The sequence below is a fragment of the Pelobates fuscus genome, chromosome 2 (genome assembly GCF_036172605.1).
Source record: "Pelobates fuscus isolate aPelFus1 chromosome 2, aPelFus1.pri, whole genome shotgun sequence".
Taxonomy (NCBI): Eukaryota; Metazoa; Chordata; class Amphibia; order Anura; family Pelobatidae; genus Pelobates; species Pelobates fuscus.
Window position 1 is genome coordinate 260,839,326 of NC_086318.1, and position 14,876 is coordinate 260,854,201.

Genomic DNA, 14,876 nt, shown 5'->3' on the forward strand with positions numbered 1-14,876 from the left:
TTGTAGAAGATGTACAAGCAGTTAAAATTGAAGATATTTTGTGATCTTTACCACGGCAGCGCTCTGAATCTTGCAAGAGTAAACTCTAGCAGCTCCCGAGGCTGCTAGAGTCCACTCTCCCCATTTGGACCACTAGGGCTTCTCCACCGGACCTCCGCCTTGTACTGTCCCCATGTATACAACCAAGATTTATTTTGGCTGGGGGCGCCTTGGAAAAATATTGACTTATTAAGGGTGCCTTGAACCTAAAACGTTTGGTTCTGGTATAACCTAACACATAGTACTTGAAACCACACTATCTAAGAAGTAGAAATGTATGCATGCATATTACCAGCCATTAGAATGGTGATTATCAAGGTGGAGATTATACCACTTATGCTCTATTCATTGAGTAGTCTGCCTGTGTGTAACCATTTGTTATTTTACACTCCTGGCATCTTTTTTACAGTGAGCACTATTTTTATTTCTTTTTAATGTTTTATGGTCTTCATATTGCTGTGACAACAAAACAAAAACATTGCATATATATTTATTAAAATACTCCTAATGGATCTCTTATTGACACACTCTATGTGCGCGCACACACACACACACACACTATGTATCGCCTATGCGCGCACACTGCACCACCTACACACCCAAAATCCCATATACATACTATGTATCCCCAATGCACAATAGACACACACTGCATCACCTACACACAAAACACAATAACATTCCTACAGCCCATATACACACTATGTACCTCCTACGAACACACTATATCCCCTATACACACACACACACACACACACACACTACAGAGCCTATGCACACACTTTCTGCCCCTAGCCACACACCACAAACATATCTAAAACCAACTTATTTACACAAAACACCACATCACAAACAGCTCACTCTATACACACACAATACCACAAGCAGGCACCAAGCGCATGCACAATACTCTCTACTGGCCTTTTTGTCCTCTGGTATCCAACTTATGGAGACACCAGAGACAAGTCACAAACAAGCACAGAGCTATGCACTACACAGGGCATTATTACTATGCAAGAGCTCCTTAGCAGGTCTGCTCTAGAAGAGCATTGAACTAACATGCTCACTTTCAGGGGACATTTTTGTAATTAGTGAAAACACAACACTTCCCCCCTACTACGGTGCCTCTCTGATTAGAAAACGTGCGGCCTATTTTATTTTCCCAGTCCAGCTTTGGTGTCTGAATTTTGCAGTCTGGATGCCACATACAAAACTGCATGAGTTTTACTAATCTGACCTAAGGTAATTTGGACTTCAGTGAATAACCCTGTCAGTATTTAAAGGACCACTCTAGTGCCAGGAAAGCATACTCGTTTTCCTGGCACTAGAGTGCCCTGAGGGTGCCCCCACCCTCAGGGACCCCCTCCCGCCCGGCTCTGGAAAGGGGAAAAGGGTTAAAACTTACCTTTTTCCAGCGCTGTAGCGGGGAGCTCTCCTCCTCCTCTCCGCCTCCGTTCCTCCCCGTCGGCTGAATGCGCATGCGCGGCAAGAGCTGCGCGCGCATTCAGCCGGTCGCATAGGAAAGCATTCATAATGCTTTCCTATGGACGCTTGCGTGCTCTCACTGTGATTTTCACAGTGAGAATCACGCAAGCGCCTCTAGCGGCTGTCAGTGAGACAGCCACTAGAGGAAAAAGGGGAAGGCTTAACTAATTGATAAACATAGCAGTTTCTCTGAAACTGCTATGTTTATAAAAAAATTAGTTAACCCTAGCTGGACCTGGCACCCATACCACTTCATTAAGCTGAAGTGGTCTGGGTGCCTAGAGTGGTCCTTTAAACAATAGAAGGCAAAAATAAGTTTTTATTGTGCCGACCACATTGTGTTTGAGAAATTCCATAAACGAATATATACTGGCAAGGAAAGATTGTTGCATAAGCTACTACTTACATCAACCAGAATAATCGTCCAGATGGATGTGTGCTACATTCTCTTTTGCCTATCAAAAACATCCAACATCCCTTCTTATTAAACAGTAATTTCTGTTTCTACAGAAATAAAAAGCGTAATATTAGCAAAGGGACACAACCACCACTAACTACCAGACTACTGACGTGAGATTAGGTCAGTATTTGTCAAGTTATTATTTTAAAGGAGTAATTCAGGCACAATAATCACTACAGCTAATTGTAATGTTATAGAGCCTGGGGTAACTCAGTTTCCCTAGTTTTGTCAGTTCATTGAGAGCATATTGGGGACACTATAAAATCATTGCATGAACAGGGTTGCAGATTAATTGGTGATACTTTTATGATTTGAAAATTCTTATGATATTTTTTAATTTTTATTTTAAAATGCATCAATGAGTATTTTTTCTACTACTCCAGATGCCAATTGCTACTTTTGGTATACACAAAATTATCCTGTATTCTTGCATACAATCCAGGTGCTCCAGGCCCACGGTTGACAAATCCCAATTTAGCAGATATGATGAAAGTCAGGTCCAGGCACTCAGGATATTGTAAAAAAGTAAATTTACTGGAAAAAAGAGCAACTTTTCGGCATGCACAGAGGCCTTTGTCAACATTACTTTTGGGACTTTTGCCAATAATGACAGTGATACTTTCAGGTTATGACAGTAGTATTCAATAATTCAATCCCATTGGTAAATAAGACACATATGAAACCAACTCTGATGTTAATTAAAAAAGGAAAGAAGGAATGTATGGCACATAGAGGTATGAAAGGCATGTTCTGTTTGTTGCCTAAACCCCATTAAGAGTAAAATAAACAGCAAGGTTAAATGGACAGGCCTTTGTTTACATATAAACTGCTTCTGTATGACTTTTAAGGGATTAACAGTGGGGGGTCTGCATACTAGCCCAGACAAGAAGCTTAAATAAACATATTAATCACTTATCAACAGGTTAACACTGAAAAGAAAAAAAAAATAACTTGACATACTGACAAACTTGATTTGCATTTAAAGATAGTTCTAGATTTTTTATTTATTTATTAGAAGTACTATTACCTAAATGTCATGATACATTATGATTTGCTATACCCACAGTAAGCTTGTATATTATTTTGATGCATTTTCTCAATGTATATATTTCCTAGTGCTTTATTGATTACTTAAAAAGGTTATTTTTTGCTGCAGAGACCCTATCTTTTTCGCCCACGAGACGTCACATGCACGCCGACGTCATCACCACCGTGGGGCAACAAATTGGCGTGGATCCGCAGCGGCATGCGTCCACCAACATGTTGCAGGAGTCAGGTACCCTGACGCATGGCCGCTGAGCGGTACTTCCATTATTGTCAAGGAGGCAATTACTGCAGATACCGCAAGGTGGGGATAATTGTTACAGTAAATCCCAGATCTTCACAGTCAAGTGTCATCACACATAAGACGCAGAACACTTAATGCTTCTCATAGCAAAGCCTTGGATTCAATGTTGCCCTGTGAAAATCATTTGACTGTCATGGAGTGGTAATTGATGAGCATACCCTGTATGTTTCTAATGCTTTCCAAATAGAAGCAAATATCACAATGGATGGTCTTAGAAGAGATGAATTGGCTGCCAAGAGGAAACAGTCTTGGTGCTGGATTACAGGTGAGTTTATTGGGGTTTTGTTTCTTTTGCACAAAGAAACACACCAAGGACATTGCTGGGGTGGGGGTATGTTGGAGCTGAAGCACTCTTTGGCCTAGGATCTGTACAGTTGGTGAAGATGGCAGCAACATGTCAAGGAGTATAGCGGGATCCATGCTAAGTAATGCCTAGGATCTGTACAGTTGGTGAAGATGGCAGAAAAATGTCAAGGAGTGTAGCGGGCGGCTACTTTCCTATGGAATAGACTGCCTACTGCCATCAGACTTTCCCCTAGTCTTCACTCATTTAAGAAGGGCCCTAAAACCCATCTCCTCAGGAAAGCTTATGGCCTCCCAGAGTAATCTCTACCTTAGATACCTGTCTCTTGCTCTCTCCTATAGAACAGTGCTTTGCTCTCTCTTCCAGCTCTGCTTCAACTCCCACCCTATTTGTTATTTCCTGTCCTTACGTTTCTAATACCCCACCGCCTATAGACTGTAAACTCGTTTGATCAGGGTCCTCTTCAACCTATTGTTCCTGTAAGCTTTCTTGTAATTGTCCTATTTATAGTTACATCCCCCCACTCATAATATTGTAAAGCGCTACGGAATCTGTTGGCGCTATATAAATGGCAATACTAATAATAATAATAATAATAATAATAATAATAAGTAGCAGTTTATTAGGATGAAACGACATTAGTAGTGTGTCCTGCTCTAAAATTGCTTTAAACTCGATCATGTGAGGAAGGAGGAAAGATAATGAGGAGGGAAAAAGGGTTGAGAAGACTTTGCAGCCTTGGTAAGGTAGCCAAGAAAGGGGATAGTGACAATGTCACAGAAGAGTGCTTCTGTTGTTTGTGCCAACCCTTGGTGATACCACTTACCTGTTTATATGTAGCAAATATATAAAAGGGGAGGGGGTGTGAATGGAAAGGGGGAAGGAAAAGAAGTAACCATGAACAGACTATTTACACATATAGCACCAGAAGATGAAGGAAAGCGAGGAAAGAGAAGAAAGAGGAGAGAGAAAGAGCGAAGTAGAAGAAGAGTAAGGTGCAAGAAGTGCACTTGGGTTCCCGGATAGGAGGGGAGGATATGAGGGAGTAAGGTCAGTGTCATGACTGGCGTTGGTAAGTACATAAATTAATGAAAAGAAAATTTGCAATAACTATAAACAGGAGAGTTTAAATTTCAATCAACAGGCAATGATTTTTAAACACTATGAAAGGACTTTTCATAATTAAATTTCCCAAATATAGACCAGTTCTCTAACATGGTGAATCCCTCAAATCCCTGCACTAGAGTGCTGGTTATAAGTCTGAACCGTTCTTATACAGGTAAGTCACAAAGTGAGCATGACCTGTATTAGGCTTTTTTAAATCTTTGCTCGATCAATTCCAGGCGCCAGGTCAACGTGGCGACTAAATATTTTGTCCTGGCACCTGCTGCTGCCAGTCTTACTGGACTCCTGGGATGACACCCTCCTGAATCCAAAAGGTCACAATCTCTGTGCAGCTCTCTGTGTGCCGGGAGCAAGTGAAGGGAACTGTGATTACTTCCTGTACAGGGGAATGGCAAGCTAACGTGGCAGGACACCAGGTAAAGACTGCTCTTCTCCCCGCCCCCTTGCCGTGTAGCCGACCCTGCTCCCCGCCCACCTACCGCCCCCATGCTGCATAGCCGACCCTGCTCCCCGCCCGCCCCTCGCCCCCATGACGCAGACTGTGTAACCTCAGCACCGGAAGTTATTACAGTTCCCGTCACTTAGTCCAGGAGAGCTGCACAGGGTTGGAGAGACAAGAGCAGGGGGAAGGAAGGAGTTTTAAACAGCAGCAGCCTTCTCCCATCAGCCGCAGCCAGTCCCACTAACCTGATGTCACCTGCTGCTGACAGTCCTACTACAGCCCTGGGAAGACACCCTCCAGAACCTAAGCAGGAGGGGGGCTAAAAATATTTTTAAATTTTATTTTATGACTGTATGTCTATATGTATTGTTGTCTGTGTGTATATTTGAGTGTATCAATAATAAATACTTTGTGTGTGTGTGTGTCTGCCTGTCTGTGTCAGTGTGCGTCAGTCTGTGTTCGTGTGTGTGTGTGTGTGTGTCAGTCAGTGAATGTGTATGTTTAGGTCATCAGCTCCCTCCAATCACATGGTAATGCTGTTTTTACTCCTCTTTTTTTCCAGCGCTGTGCCGGTCTCGGCAGAGCTGGCCCGCCTCCTTACCGGAGATTATCAATTACAAATCAGCATCTCCTCAGAGAGATACATTAAATAAATAAAAGCATCTCTATGGGGAACTTACAGCGCCTACATGCAGAGTGTGGAGACGCTGAATGTAGGTGCAGCACTGAGATAGGAGACACTTTAGTGGCCATCTGCGTTAAAGCCACTAGAGTTGTTACTAGGCAGCAATGTAAAAAAGGCAGCTTTGACATTGAAAAGTCTGCAGTGACAGGCTACATACAGCATAGCCATTACATTAAGGTGTAGTGGTTCTGGTGACTATGGTGTTCCTTTAAGAATTGTATTTTTGTCTTGGGGGGAGGGGGTGGGGGGAGTGAGGGAACTGGCTCCTAACTTTTTTAGCTGGCTCCTAGATTGAAAGCAAATTTGTCAAGCCGTGTAGTAAATCTATATTTCCATTAAGTAAATAACTGGAATTGCAGTCAAAATTCGATAATTTTCACTGGATTATGCCCAAAAGATAAAATAAGACAGCTTTCTTTTAAAATAGTATGCATTACATACACAAAATGTACTGAAGTAGATTGAATAACAAATAATAGCAGTTACATTATATTAATTGTACTCATCGATTAAACTGCTATAATGTAAACAACTTACCAGGAGTAGAGAGTGGAACAGCTTGTACTAGATCTGGTTGGTGCAGCTGATTCCCAGGGTAGACATACCATTCCCTGACCACAGGAACGTTACAGAGAGAACCTAGAGATCACATACACAGTAAAATACATTAGAAAATAGAAAAGTACAAAATGATGGTATCATACCATAATACATAAAATGGCAGGGATTTGATATGTTAGACAATACAGTAGAGTAGCAACTCTGTCAAAGTAGTGTCTCTTTAGGATCCTTTAGTTTGTTTTAAAAAAGATTCTGATGAGGTTGAGTTTTCCATGAAACTTGTTTAACTATTCTGTGTATGACTATACTATGACTATTCTAGCTTTCCGTCTTGGACTTGTTGGTAGTCCTGCGTCCCTCAGATAAAGGTCTGAGAGTCTCATCAAGACACAGGTACCTGAGAGGAAAGCTTACTTAAGGATACCAAGAGGAACTATACTTTGGCAGTTGTGTCTCCGGATGGATAAGTGCTCTATACTGAGTTTTAATAAAGTGAATACCTATAGAGTACACTATGGAGGTGTAATTAGTTTTGCAGATTGAGTGGACCAACTGCATCACACTTTATTTTCTATACTGTATACACTGTTACTAGTTGGATCCTGTACCAGAATTGACAACAGATTGCTACATCATCCTGTATTCTGTGTATCATACTATGATTGTTTTAACCTCTTAAATACACAGCTTCAGAAACTTGTCTTACCCTTAAAGGACCACTCAGACCACTTCAGCTTAATGAAGTGGTCTGGGTGCCAGGTCCACCTAGGATTAACCCTTCCTGCTGTAAACATAGCAGTTTCATAGAAACTGCTATGTTTACCTATGGGTTAATCCAGCCTCTAGTGGCTGTCTCATTGACAGCCGCTAGAGGCGCTTCCGCGCTTCTCACTGTTACTTTCACAGTGAGAAGACGCCAGCGTCCATAGGAAAGCATTGAAAATGCTTTCCTATGGACTGGCTGAAAGCGAGCGGCTCTTGCCGCGAATGCAGCTGATGACATCAGGGAGGAGGGAGGAGAGTTCCAGCACCGAGGGTTAAAAGGTAAGGGATTAACCCCCTTCCTCCCCCTTCAGCGCAGCGGGAGTGGGACCCTGAGGGTGGGGGCACCCTCAGGGCACTGTAGTGCCAGGAAAACGAGTTTGTTTTCCTGGCACTATAGTGGTCCTTTAAGCACACAATCAATTTTTGCATTATTTGCGGTTTGTGTTCAACCAGAATTTGCATCTCTCTCATTTATTGCACCAACACAGATTATGTACCATTTTTAGAGGGCAATTAGGGCTTTAATTCGATGTCACATATACATATATACATATATAAATTCTCATTAATTGTAAAAAAATGCCAGAAAATGGGGGGGGGGGGGAGAAAAAAAAAGTCCCCCAGTTTATGCAATATTAACGTGTGCATAATATGTCTTCAGAAAAGTAATTCAAAATAAATATTTCTAGAGTACATAATATGTGTATGATTTAATCTTATTTTGAAAGTTACAGGTCACAAAATACAATGACTAAAATAAAATTTCAATGTGAAACAATTTTAGTAGTTGGTATGTTTGTCTTGTAAGTTTAGTAGCCATCACAAAAAAGCCACACAAATGTATATATTTATATAAAGTAGAAATCACAGGCTATTTACTTAAGTTTATTTTGACACTTTTTACGTAGCGATTTCATCGCCAATCTCTGCTAAATATTGGACTAAAATTGTGTTTTTTCTCTATTTTGGCATTTACACATATAACAAAGTTTTTGTAATGTGTATTTTGTAAAGCTGGTGTGTGCTATTCCTGTACAGAACCCTATTGTGTTCGGCTACATCTAGTGAGTACAACGATACCCCCAATATATGCCTTTGTCACTATTCTGTAAAGCTACAATGCCATATAAGAGACCAGGCTATTTCAGTTTCTATAGTTAGAATTTTCATGGATGGATTTGATGGGTCTATGTCTCATTTTGTGGCACAAAGGGCTTCCATTTGAGAAAGCAGACACTCCAGGGTAGGGCTTGGCAAATTTGCTTGGAAAAGTTAGGAGCCTGAGAAATCAACTGAAAAATACAATTCTTAAAGGGACACTATAGTCAACAGAACGACTACAGCTTAATGCAGTTGTTCTGAAGTCTATATCCTGTCCATGAATGCTTTTCAATGTAAACACTGACTTTTCAGACAAAAGGCAGTGTTTACATTGCTGCCTGGTAACACCTCTAGCAACAGTCACTCAGACGCCCTCTAGAGGTGCTTTCTGGGTCAGTGCTTCACACTGTGCAAAGTTAAATTGGTGCAGTGGCATTTTGTCGTGCATAAACAATAATCTTCCAATACATACAGTAAAAACCAAAAAAAAAAAAGTTACCTGCGCGCTCTCCTAAATCCCTATGTATATTTAAACAAATGGAGGTCATTGGAGGGAATGCCCGCCTGCCAACGTCAAGGCAGACCAGAGGCTCAAGGAAGCAAGGTGAGTGTAGGACCCGTCTAGGGAGGTCTGCCTTGACGTTGGCAGGCGGGCATTCCCTCCAACAGCCATTGGAGTAACTAAATGACCTCCATTTGTTTAAATATACATAGGGATTTAGGAGAGAGCACAGGTAACTTTCTTTGGTTTTTACTCAGTGCAGCGTGGGGAAAGAAAAGGAGAGTAAAAATACCTTTCCCATGTGATTGGAGGGAAGACACTCACAGACACACACGCACACACGCACACACACACTCACAAGTAATTACTTTATTTAAATCCACTTAGTCTCCTTACTTCTGGAGAGCTGGAGCGGATAGGCTTTTGCTTGGGTCCAGTGGGGTTGCTGTCATCTCCCTACTCAGCTCCCTCTCTGTTTAGTGAGCCGGGGGCCGGAGTGACGTCTTAACCCGGCTCCCGGCATCATGGGCGTAGGAACCAAAAAAAATCTGGGGGTGGATAGCATTTTTACTCGCCGGGTATATTCTTATTCTGTAAACTAGGAGTTGTTTATCCCATTGTACAGCGCTACGGAATTTGCAGTCGCTATATAAATGATTAAATAATAACATTAAAGGGTCACTACAGGGAAGGGGTTTTACTTACCCGGATACAGCGCCGGGATCCTCCTGATTAGAACCACCCCTACCCTTCCCATGAATATTAGAACCACCCCTACCCCTTCCATGCACAAAAGAACCCCACCTACCCCTTCCACGCATATTAACCCCCTACCCCTTCCATGCATATTAGTACCCCCCTAACCCCTTCCATGCATATTAGTACCCCCTTACCCCTTCCATGCATATTAGAACCCACCCTACCTCTTCCATTCATATTAGTACTCCCCTAACCCCTTCCAATAATTGTTCTACCTCCCCCTCCTCCAATCCATATTAGTAGCCCCCCTAAACCCTTCCAATTATTTTTCTACCTACCCCTCTCCCCTATCCTTATTAGTAACCCCCCTAACCCTTTCCAATTATTTTTCTGCCATGTTAACTAACGCCAGTGCTGGAGTGCCGACGTGTTTACATTAAAAGGCCTGCAGGGACAGGCTATAGACACCAGAACCACTACATTAAGCTGCAGTGCTTCTGGGGACTATAGTGTTTCTTTAATGTGAGGTAAATTAGAGATTAGTGCCACGAATAATATGCTAGATTGCCTACTTACAACCAGATGAGGATGATGATGGGCTCTAGCTGCAGTCTGGCTCCACTGGTCTGGTGTAGAACAGGCTCTCTGGAGGCTGTTTGTAACTGTGGTCACAAAAATCAATGTTCTGTGAGAACGGGAAGCAGCTCCATTTTTTGGGGGCCCTTTACACAGCTCAAGGTCTGGATCCCAGGGTCCACCTTCATGTTCCACCAATGAGTTTGTTCACAGGGGGTGGAGTGTGTAGGGGATGTCCTGATATGTGTGTAAGGAATGCATTGTGTGAATCTGTGTTTGCATGTGTAAGGGCTGCAAGGTGTGCGTCTGTAAGGGGTGCATTGAGTGTGTGTACGGATTAATTGTGTGTTTCTGTGTGTGTGTGGTGGATGTCAATCTCTTCCCCCCCCTCCCTCCCTGTTTCTTTCTTCCCCCCCCCTCCCTCCCTGTTTCTTTCTTCCCCCCCCCCCCTCCCTCCCTGTTTCTTTCTTCCCCCCCCCCCCCTCCCTGTTTCTTTCTTCCCCCCCCCCCCCTCCCTGTTTCTTTCTTCCCCCCCCCCCTCCCTCCCTGTTTCTTTCTTCCCCCCCCCTCCCTCCCTGTTTCTTTCTTCCCCCCCCCTCCCTCCCTGTTTCTTTCTTCCCCCCCCCTCCCTCCCTGTTTCTTTCTTCCCCCCCCCCTCCCTCCCTGTTTCTTTCTTCCCCCCCCCTCCCTCCCTGTTTCTTTCTTCCCCCCCCCTCCCTCCCTGTTTCTTTCTTTCCCCCCCTCCCTGTTTCTTTCTTTCCCCCCCTCCCTGTTTCTTTCTTTCCCCCCCCCGTTTCTTTCTTTCCCCCCGTTTCTTTCTTCCCCCCCCCTCCCTGTTTCTTTCTTCCCCCCCCTCCCTCCCTGTTTCTTTCTTTCCCCCCCTCCCTCCCTGTTTCTTTCTTTCCCCCCCTCCCTCCCTGTTTCTTTCTTTCCCCCCCTCCCTCCCTGTTTCTTTCTTTCCCCCCCTCCCTCCCTGTTTCTTTCTTTCCCCCCCTCCCTCCCTGTTTCTTTCTTTCCCCCCCTCCCTCCCTGTTTATTTCTTTCCCCCCCTCCCTGTTTCTTTCTTTCCCCCCCTCCCTCCCTATTTCTTCCCCCCCCTCCCTCCCTATTTCAGGGAGTCTTTGTTTCCTGTACCCGGCGGACTAACAGGAAGTGCACACTCAGTCAGCTCCTCTCTTCATGCTGCACCCGGGCGGTGCGCCCTCATGGACGCACCAGCCCGGGCAAAGCTGCAGCCGCCTGAGGCTCTCTACAGAGCGCTCGGGCGGCTGCAAAATCAGGGGGGCCGGCGGAGCTGGGGGGGATTTCCCCATACCTGACCCCCCCGCATGATTTGCTGGGGGGGATGCCTCCCCCCCATCCCCCCCGGTTCCTACGCCCATGCCCGGCATCACTGCAAGCCGCGTGAGGGAGCAGAGCAGGGACATTACAGCTCCCTCGCCGCAGCATTAAGTCATCTGTCCGCCAGCCTCCCTCTGCCCTCCATTACCCCGTCACCCCCTCAGTTCTCTATGGGCTGGCTGCCCCACTCCCTCTGTCAGCCACGTGCCTCCCTCTCACAGCTCTCCATGAGTCGGTCTCCCTCCCTTACCTCTCAATGAGCCGGCCACCTCAGTCCTCCTTGATCTGACTGCCCGCCTCTGCTCTCAGGCAGCCAGTCACCTCGGGGGCTGAACAGGTTCACAAATCCCAGGTGCCAGGACAAGTGTAGTGGTCGCCATGGCGACCTTGCGCCTGGGATTTGTCGAGCCCTGCTCGAGGGTATCTTATATGGCGTATACTGTGCCTTAACTTGTCACTATTTTTCCACCAATTTATGTCAATGTTTGTGGTGAGGAAAAGAAATTAAATTTTTTTCACATACATGTTGCATTATTGCTGGGTATTTCTTACACTTCATATGTACCACTGTCATAAAATCCCCCAAATTATGCTCAGTTACATCTTCTGAGTAAAACAATATGCCCAATGTATGACCTAGATACTATTCTGTGAAGTTACAGTGCTGTAAAAGAGACATGACAAGTTAAGTTTTTTTTTTTAATAATTCTTTTTTTTTTTTGTGCAAAAGTTTGACAGACGAGCTTGTTATGCCACGACAGCAAATACAGACATCTCAAGAAGCATAATACTGTGGCATGTGGTACTGCACTTTTTTAAAGTAATAAACAGACTGATACAAGTAATGTCAGATAATAAGAGGGCAATAGGATTGATTGAGACATACTATATGGGTTGACATTAACGTAGTGAAATAAAATAAATCAAAATAGAGTAACACGCTAAACTGTAGTTAATTCCTTAGCTGAGTAGCCACTGGGTACTATTTTTGGAGTAGGCGCATGGGAAACAAATAGATTGTAAGATAATGGTTGAACTAGCATTCCCATCACAGCCGGGATACATCTGCAGCAGTAGGAAGAATCTCAGTTAGATAGCCTGGCATGGACTTGGAGATATACCTCCCAGGGAAGGATCCTGCATGGTCCAATCTAGCTATATCATTTATACAGTATATTTTGCAAACCCCATGTGTGCTATGGCTGTATAATATTTCATATGTTGCTTAGCTATGTTGTCTGAGTACAGGAATAACCCCGTATGTACCTTTGCCAGGTATATGTTGACGTCGAAGGGGCATATTTTAGACACAGCCTTTCCATTTTTTCCAAACTTTGAATTTTTACGCTGGATCTATGTCCCATTTTGGAGTAGTTGAGACAGTTGGTTATTCAAACTTCCCCACAAACGCATACCACTTCTTAAAGAATAAGAAAATACATTTTTGCGCTGTGTCCCTGTCCTATTTTGGAGCACTTTATCAGGTGACATATTCCAACTACACCATAATGGCATACCATTTCTTAAAGAATACACTCCAGGGTAATTTAAAAGGCGGTAAAATACTGTGATATGTATTTTGATCACTGTAGTGATCAATTGGCAGGGAAGGGGTTAATTTTATTAAAGCAGGGAAGGGGGTAGAATTTAACTGAAACTTTATTTTTATTTTTTTTTACAGAGAGAAGCAGATCACTGCTGATCGGTCTCCCTGCACTTCACACTGAACGCGGAAGAGCAGGGAGGTGGATCACAGCCTGTCAGAGAGATCACAGCTAGAGGGACAGTGCGATCTGGCGCTCCTGGTCTCCCTCTGATACCAAGGCAGACTGGAGGAGCATTAACCCCACGATCTGGGCTTAACTTTAGTAAATGACAGAAATTTTCTGTCATGTGTCCTTAATGGTAGGACAAGCATGACGCAAAATTTCCGTCTTCCGTCAGGAAAGGGTTAATATAGCAATCAATGGTATATTTATTTCCACATTTTTTCTATCTTTTTTATTTATTTATTTTTATACTTTTAATTTATTGACTTTTTAGGTTTTAGAGCTCTGGACTCCATCGGTTGTACAGTTAGCTATTTTTGGATGTTTACAAGACATACCATCAACTATATATGTGATTATCTCTTTAGCGTTGTATGGTGACTATTTGAGCATGTAAAGCTTTTATTTTTTATTTTAGCTTGATAGTGTATTTATTTTTCATAAAAGTAAAGTGTGTCAGCAGTACCAGAAGTGTAGCTAGGTGTGTGACTCCCCTCACTCCTTACTGTATCTCTCCTGACCCACCTCACTTCCAACCTCACAATCCTTCAACAATCCCACTCCTATCAGTAACAGCACTGTAGCTCTTGTGATCGCAGCATGTACTGGCTGCCTGAGAGTGATAGGAGTGTGATTGCTGTCAGAATGTGCAGCTAATGACAGATTTGTGTAGAAATGGTTACTTTTTCAAAACTTTAACTGTACAGAAAATCAGTATTAGTTATCAGCAATCGGCCCCAAAGGCAACGGATAATTGGTATTAGCTCTGTAAAAATGATATCAGTTGATCCCTAATTAAGACCATATACTAAATCAAACAATAAAGGAAACTCACAGTATATAGCACTCCTGCCATATGTCAAAATTCACTCATAGCCAAATATGCACAACAGTAGATAATATGTAATCCCTGGTTTACTTTTAGGGACTATTCATGCAAAGCAAACTATCTACTCAATAGAATACAAGGTCATATGCTTTAGCTATTTCTAACTGTTCTCATCTGTAACACTAATTAATAAACGCACTGTAGTTCACAGTCTTTTAGTACCCCTGCGAATCAGGCTGACTATACAGTGGCATAAGCATTTTAGGTACTTTGTATGCAAGGTGATTTTCAGTAGTCTGGATTATCTTCTTAACAGTCACTGAATTCATTTTGCCCCTATAACTGGGCTTTTATCAAGATAGTGTGTGGCTGGTTAATTTCATAATATATACCTTCCCTTAAACGCTTTTCTTAAAGACATAGGACTCCTTATTAATAAACTCATAAGCTTTCAATGCCAGCAAACACTATTTAAATACACTTCAAATTTATGAAAAGCAAATATTATAGAATTTAAAATAATGTTTTTTTTTTTAAATCACATACTGGGTATATTCATTTCAACTTACTATAATAAAACACTATGGTCAAACAAACTAACTGGATGAGGAAACATATTTACGACTTTTACAATACAAAGCAGTGTACAAAAGGCTTTATCAACTAAACGACTGCATCTGTATCATAATAAAGAACAAAACAATATTAGGGAAAAAAGAAACAAAAAAGCTCCACAACTGCTGAAGGAGAAAGTCTCACTGTGCTTCTGATTTTCTCCACTATAAATTTATACTAAACTCATACTAACTTGACTGCCTCAGACTTTGCAACTCACTTCACTGACA

The 14,876-nt window shown here is 42.8% G+C and overlaps 1 protein-coding gene across 1 annotated transcript in view; it reads right to left on the reverse strand.

The window, feature by feature from the left end:
* Positions 1 to 14,876, reverse strand: part of FAM120B (family with sequence similarity 120 member B) — a 144,931-nt gene that overhangs the window by 74,107 nt on the left and 55,948 nt on the right. Inside the window, exon 4 of the mRNA XM_063443360.1 lies at positions 6,426 to 6,527. Coding sequence (XP_063299430.1) covers positions 6,426 to 6,527 — 102 coding nt within the window. The remainder of the gene's footprint in view (positions 1 to 6,425; positions 6,528 to 14,876) is intronic.